Source organism: Xenia sp. Carnegie-2017, unplaced genomic scaffold (genome assembly GCF_021976095.1).
Source record: "Xenia sp. Carnegie-2017 unplaced genomic scaffold, XeniaSp_v1 HiC_scaffold_13, whole genome shotgun sequence".
Lineage (NCBI taxonomy): Eukaryota > Metazoa > Cnidaria > Anthozoa > Malacalcyonacea > Xeniidae > Xenia > Xenia sp. Carnegie-2017.
The window spans coordinates 2,252,631-2,260,698 of record NW_025813436.1 but is presented as its reverse complement, the minus strand read 5'-3'; the positions used below and the strand labels follow the sequence as shown (position 1 = coordinate 2,260,698).

Below are 8,068 nucleotides of genomic sequence, written 5' to 3'. Positions count from 1 at the left end.
GTCGCAAATGAAATCGAATGTTCCCTTAAACATACGACAATTTTCTAGCCACAACCCATCATCTTTCCACATATCGATAGTTTTTTCCCAGAACAAACCGGTGCCTTTACTTGCATCCACCCAGAAACGTCTTTCACTCATTAATTTATTTCCTAGAGCGCCAATAAACCAAAAATAAAACTGGCCGTCCTTCTTTTACTTCGCTGCTTTCTCAGTTTCAAAAATATTTCTTTCTTCTTTCACGACGCATTCGCATTTTTGTGGTATTCAGATGTAATATTGAAAATGGTTGCGATCACTTCGTCCGCCATATTTGGATTGCAATAATATAAATATTGCACATTGTTGTCAAGGAAACTAGCTCGGCTTACGTTTTGGCGTGAACGCTCACAAAATTGAGCTTGGTCATTCACAAGATCGATCTCAGATCGATCTTCTCGGATCGATCTTAAAGCGAGCTAAGTGAACAGGCCCTATGAAGTGAAAATACCAAATCATTATTATTACAGCATGCTAAGTTGATGTTCGAATAAATGACTTCAAATTCACTCGGAAGCGTGTTTTTCTATGCCGACGACCTTGGAAATATCGTGGAAAATGTTAGCGAAAATATAGCAGAAAACGTAAACATGGATGAAAGGAACGAAAGTTTTACGCATGAAATTCAAGATTACATTATGGCACAACGGCCATAACCGCTTTACAAAAATAAATACGTTATTTACCGTTAATATTTCGGTCCGAATAGAAGAATAGTTCCTCTCGACATCAAAACGGCCTTTGGCCTCGGGCCGTTGGTACATCTGGAAAATATTTTACATTTATTTCACGCGCGTTCTGATTGGTCAAAGCCAATCCAAACATCAAATGGCTGTTCTTTTTTCGCTTGAATGGACCTCCCCAAAGTCTCGGTCAGTACAAGCGAAAAAACAACTCGACAAGTATCCTCCTGTACGAACCTCTCGCTCAGTCATTAACATATATATAAATCTTTTTAATTTAATTTTGATTTTTTGTACATGAATAGTTTGATTCAGCTGGTATTTTAAACAATACATCTGATGAGCTGTTGAAGGCATGTGGCATAAAAGGATGGCAAGTTATACGAATCAAAATGCATTGGCAACGATTAACAACTTGGACAAGTTTCTACCAGTAAGAAATGTTCCATCCACCATTGAACCATCCACCCAGAAGATCGCTCATTTCCTTTTGCCATAGATGACAATGTCAGCAATTCTTCAGCGTCAATTGAAGAAGCTCATTTGTCAACAGGCACCCACACCTACAACATCCAGTACACCTCGACATACACTCTAAAAACATCCTGGTTAAAAAATCCTGGTTGAATGAATTTCAACCCCAATTATGTCAAGTTAACTCGGATTTTGTTAAAACCGGGTTAATTTTTAGTTCAACACTGTTGTGCAGTTCACTGTACTACCAGGATCCAGGTTAAGAAAAATCAAAATGGCGGCTCACTAATTTTCGGGACGAAAAGTCAAAATTGTTTATAATTTGCTTTTTATGCTTTTACAGAAACAAAAAAAAAAACAAACTTTTCGGGTGTCGATATACATATTTAGAAAATTTGAGAAGATACCAATCATTGGAAAACGCTATTTAAATGCTGTCATTAGTTCCAGTGATAAAAACGAAGCACTAGTCTGGACAAACACCATTGATCTTAAATAATTAGTTGAGAATACGTACGCTTCTTTTGATCATTTGATCATAGCAAACGAAACAACCCTGTGCGAATTCCGGGGTTGGACGGCCACCTAGATGAGATAATGAAGAAAACCCTGTCATCTGAGACTGCGAGCAACTGCTTTGTTAAGCTTTCATGAAATGGGGAAAGAAAAATGGCTGATCGAGAAGTACGAGAACCGCTGACACTTTGAACATAGGCAATAAAGTTTTAGTGAAAAGTCATATTTTAATCTTAAAATTTAGATCAAAACCAGTGGTGTAGCCAGCCCTCAAATTTAGTTCTGCTACGTTAAGTTTTCTGTGTTCACTCACTGTAAAAACAACAGATTTCTAAAGAAATGAATAATGTTAATGATCTGAAATTTACATAGCACGACCAAAACTTGCGAGCTGGCTGCCACTGATCAAAATTAGTGATGAGAATTCTAAAGTACAAGTATGTTTCCATCAGAGTTAATAACATTAGTAGCTGCATTCATCAACGATATAGCTTTGTTGGTGTTGAAATTTAAAAGTTAGCAAACAACCATGTGTTAGATACAATATCTAAAATAATCAGTGTAATTCTGAACAATTATGATTGTTCTAAGTGTTTTAAGTTATTGCACCAAATACCAGTTGCAATCTCCTCAAGCACTCCATTTTTGTACCTGACAGTTATAAATTTACTCATGGAAATCTAAACAATTTTGGAATGATTGACCCTCTGAAAATTGACAATTCTGGGAGACTTGTCACGCAGCAAGAGCTAAATAATCATTTCGAGTCTATGCTTAAGCCTTTATAAACCGTGATGGCAGACCTAAAGAGAATTGTCCTCAAACTAACATTACCCATAAGAGCCTGGAATTGATAGAGGTCTGAGAAGCTAGAAGAACAGTTAAATAGACAGACACTTGACTATAAAACACAATATTATATTAAATATAGTTTCACAAAATATAATTTCATCTCAATTCAAAATACACTGTCTTCATGGTAAGTAGTCTTTGTCTTAATACTAGGTACAATCTCCAAAAGCACAACACTTTCTCTCAGAGCTATAAATATTCATGATAATTTATATGAGTTTTGAAATGCACAACAACTTTAATAATTTACTATCTTTGTAGACAAGTCACACAGGAAGAGTTGAATGATAGAGTCACACTACATGCTTGATAAAGTATAAACTGTGTTCCAGTAAGGGCAATGGAGGATTGATAACTGGGACGCCAAAATTCATATATTTTTGTTATGTAATCTCTAATGGCAATTGATTTCAATAGAAACTAACACAGTAAAACAGGCATTTATAAATGTTTGTTCCATCTTACTAGTTATTATCAATCCTCGGCCACCCTTGTATTCGAGACCTGTGAGGTACTTGGCCTGAAAACTAGCTTCATCGGGCATCAGAACCTGATCATTATAAAGATCAGTGAAGCTAGTAGAACAGTTAACTACAAACAATGAAATTTAGGAAAACAACCTTCTGAATTAAATATACTTTCAACTCATATAATAAATTTCCATGATTATAACTGATATAACACCGTTAATTATTATCTTCAAACTCTTTGTACTGACAAAAGCAGCATAGCTTATTCAAAGAATGCCATTTGGTCCACGAAATTCAGTCGACGAGAAAATTATCGCCTGACTGTCGCCACAAATCAAAATAGGGAGTTTTAGCAGAGCCTACGAGTACGACTACGAGTACGATTTACGTCATTTTGGCGAAAACATCGTTGCGACAACAAAACACGTAGCCGTCATCAATCTGAGTACGATGTTTTGTAAAAATTCGTAGTCGCGACTACGATGTCTTTTTAAGCAAAGAAAGTAGGTATATTTCTTCATTCTGTAAGAAATTAGTTTACAGTACTATTTTCGAGCATCCAGGCTTTAATATAGAACCCTTTTTGAGCGCAGATGTACATTAAAAAGGAAAATATGACCTGCAAAACTTTCATGTATTTCGTATGCAAAGTGAAAGGTAAACAAACAATAAAATAGTACATATATATCGTACATAAAACTTAATATAGTGAAGATTTTTCAGTCTGAAGGAGTCCTATATTCTCGCAAAACCAGTATTATCGATTCTTTGATATCATTTATTGACAGAATAGAGCCGTGGCTCAAGCAAAACGTCGGTGTTTTACACAATAAAAAGGCTCGTTCTGTTGTTTACAACTAAAGCAAAATTTTGACGAAGCAAAAACGACAACAACCTTCCTTGTGCCATTCCCTTACACGGTCAAATTTCGTACTCGTTCTCGTAGTCGTACTCTTGCTAAAACTCCCTAATATGACATTGTTTACATCATCGATTATCACCAACCATTTCACAGCATTATACACTTGAATATAACTGTAATACCAAAGTCTTCTCTGGAAGAATATGAAAAGCCAGAAGCTTGAATTACAAGCAGATAAATACAAAGTCACACATAGTAATACCACGAACGACAATAATCAACCGAGCGATAAATCGACGATAATGCACAATGAACAGTAGTCACATGACACGAGCGAGCACCTTCGGTATTTGACGATAGGTAACGACAGTGAACTCGACATTTGAATAACTGGAATGATAACCGAAACCAAAATGAAGCCAAAAAAATTTGTCGTCATCATTCGTCATCACACGTCAGGCTCTAGTCTCTCGCGTGTTCATTTAATTTTTAAATCATTTGTCCCTTGGTAATGGTAGAGTTGATCAGAGCGTAAAATAACAGAAATTTTGGAATGAAAAGGTTCACGGAAAGTGAATGAAAGTGATAAATCGAGAAGCAAGATGAGGTGAACTTAGTCGATCTGCTCTTACGCTGCGGTTTTCCTTTAAACATATCAAAGTCTTTAAGGATATTCAATTATTGTTATCGAGATGACAACCATTTAGTATTTCAAGTTTCAAGCACTATCAAAATCGATGAAAATACAATCGCTCTGTAAAAGTAAAAATGCGAGTTATAGACTCAATATTTTTATGAAACTGGATATTAAAGTTTCTTTTTATTCGGAAAACAGATCTTTAAATCCACTTAAATGACAAAAAGACAAACACTGTGTGACACCGTTTGAAAGTTTACCTTCGACGAAAGAAAATTTATGCTTGAATATTTTCTCGTCATATTTTCTATTAATATTGTCTTTTTAGCAAACAGTGTAATTTTCAGTTGGCTTTTCCTCGTTACAAGTTGTAAGTTACAACGAACTCACTGTAGTAAAGTTTCAGCAGTAAAAAATAACCTTTTGCGAGTTGGCCTCGTGTTGTTTGTCGTGATGTTGTTTATATGTTTATGCTTTTGCAATTTGTATTCAAATTTATATTGGCCGTGTATATGTTTGGCACTCAGGGGGAATATACTGACGTACAAACCGCGTGAATATTCGACTTTGAAGGACTGGAGGACTGACGTACAAACCGCGCAAGAGACTAGGACTTTGGCTTCAACTTTTATCTATAAAATGTATTGTCGTCATCATTCAGATATATATATATATGGAGTTCACTGGGTAACGATTGTCAATTTGCGACTTGCAGTTTTGCCGCCTTTTGCTCTTTCTCGTGAACTGTACAAACAAATAAACTACGAAGTTTCAGCCTCATCAAAAAAGTTTATGGACAATTTCTTTGCCCGATAACAATACGACGAAAACTTTGAACAATCGTACGCCAAAATTCCCGAAATGACAATATGACAAAACGAAATGACAAAACACAATATGAATCAATTTGAGAAGAGTTCATTATTTAGTTTGCCCAGGTCCATTATATATAATCGGTACATGAAATAAAGCAGTCCATGCAGTTTGTAAGTTTTAAATCTCGTGGAAAGTGTTGAATGTTCATAATGTCATAATGGTGATTTATTAAGCTCTTTTGCCTGTAAAAACTTATTAGGACACATTTCAAAAGTCAAAGTTTTTGTTCTATCTGGGTGCTAAAGTATGAAAGTACTTTTTTGTTACGTAATATCAAATTCTTGGGAGATGAAGTGATTCTGACATCGTATATCTTGCAAATTGGTGTAAACTTCATTAAATATACCAAAAGCTTTTACTTTTAACTGGAAAATGTGATGATATGCTTCCTGTTTTTCAACAAATTGTTTATGTTATCGTTAGTGAAAATAATAGTGCGCACTTTCTTACGCGGAAATGGAAAACAACCGAGTACCATCGACATCATTCGTACGCAATTGAACTGCCAAATGATCCAAAGTGCTCGATCATTTCTTTGAATGATTTGCACTTTATTTCCCATACCATGCCTCAGAATCATATGATAAAGAAGATTTGTATTCTCATGTCGTACTTCGTCACCGCCTTCCTTGATGCCGCTCAAAATATTAATAAAGAAGTTTAATATGCTAACATGATACTTAATACGAAATAGTTTTGAAGGACTTATAAGAGTAATGATTTCTTTATTCCATTGACTACATGCTTTTTATTAATGATGTTTAAGATTAGAGGTTTATTATCTGTAATGTCTTTTTTTGGTTAAATGTTCATTTCTAAAATAACATGAAAGATATAAACAATTTCATTGGTCAAGAGCTATAAATTATAAGAGGCCATGCACTTTTTTCATTACATAAACTACGTCTCCCTGCGAGTAATTCTATAGGTAATAGAAAAGTTTTGACTGCGATTAGGGATGATCGTGCCCAAGTGAGTTTTTAAAGAGTAGCTCAGGTCCAATTTAGCCGTAATAGCATAAGAAATTATACTTTAACTCAATAATAATATACTTTGAGGTATATGTTGATAGTACCGTTAAACGTTTTTCTCGCTTGGTTACTCTCTATCTTCTCGTGACTGTATGCTGTTTTGTTATCGTCTTTGCATTTTTGCAGTTCTTGAATTTCAAACGATTGCAGATTGCATTTGTAAAATCTTTCTTTATTACAAATACCATCATGTTGCTTTTAAACAATTAAACTTATCACATTAAACACTGAATTAAATTGAACAATATAAACTTTCTATGGATGCTATTTATTTTATCCAATATAGGCATCTTCAAGTCCCGAGTTTACTTGTCAGCCAAAAGAAAACCAGGCAAAGCGTTCAGTAGCAGCAAATCAGTCTATATTCGAGAACTGTGGGCTCAAACTTTTCAACCGAGAAAGAAACCCAGGAATGATTTTGTAGCATTAACACTTGTAGAGCAATTAAACATCAAACACACTTTTTATATTTTTTTTTAAAGAATATCAAATCGATTTTGGAAGAGTCCGAAGTTAGTGCTCAAGTAATTTGCGAACTGGATACGGATAAATTAAGCAGAAATAGCAGAATCAAGATGGTTCAGATACTAGTGGCTTACATAATTAATCAGTTTGGAGAAAGGTTTGTGAAAATATGAAAGACTAAATTCACCACTTTTACTGCAAAATGTAAGTCTACCTATGATGTCATCGTAACAGTAAAAAATCATAAAAATAGAAAATCAATGAGTTGTACAAATTAACACAATAGTAAAATGAGATTTTAGCAATGAAGCGTCGTGTTCGAGAAACATGTAAATGTTCATACTTTTTAGAAAAAGGTAAATTTTTTAGAGGAAATAAGCAAAATGTTTCTATGAAATTATTATAATGTGAGATTGAAAATCCGAAATTTAACATTTATTACATTTTCAATGACATCATAAGTACACATGCACTTAAGTTCTGAATTGTTCAACATCCATAGTTAAATTTAAATAATTCAAAAATACAGGCCTCATGCAGACATCAAAATCCAAATGGCAAAGGCAGTGGTAGAGCAGTTTCCTTTCCTTAAAGACGAAGAGGGTCAAGGATATGTACGCGTTTCTCATTACGTTTAACTTTTGATTTGGAATCAAATGATGTATTTTACAAATGTTTGTTCTTTTCTTGTACGTGATCGCTTTTCAATTTTAGGAAGCTTGGTACACGCCAGGAAAGGGAATTCATTCTTCTACAGGGTGGTTGGAAGAACGGCTTAGAAATGTTAGGAGAAAGAGCATAAAACACCGTCAGACTGAACAAGAATTTGGCTCAACTTCAACTTCTCTAAAACACTTGCCGAATCTACCAGGTTAAATTCGTCAATTAAAAACATATTAGTAGTTTAATTGGTGGTGCTTGTAGAAAATTTCCTTTTTTTCTTAAAAGAGCCAGTCTTAAATGAATGTGACCATGATGGAATGAGGCAGTGGATGAAAGACAACTGAGCCTATCTCAACCCTAAAAGTTATATACAGAAGACCGTCTTAAATCGATAGAATGGATTAGAACAACGCCACAACTTACAATACTAGAGGTTATGAAGGAATACCCTCGACTTTTGATGTCCCTGGCATGGTAAAGAAAATTCTTAGACGTTCTTT

General features: G+C 34.7%; 1 protein-coding gene across 1 annotated transcript; it reads left to right on the top strand.

Annotated features, from left to right (window-relative positions):
* The first annotated feature begins 533 nt into the window (after window positions 1-533).
* LOC124455791 lies at window positions 534-7,781 on the top strand. The gene is made up of 5 exons (XM_047006415.1): window positions 534-623; window positions 6,727-6,783; window positions 6,923-7,062; window positions 7,435-7,519; window positions 7,620-7,781. The coding sequence occupies exons 1-5, from the start codon at window positions 534-536 to the stop codon at window positions 7,779-7,781; spliced, it is 534 nt and encodes a 177-aa protein (XP_046862371.1).
* Window positions 7,782-8,068: the final 287 nt, after the last annotated feature.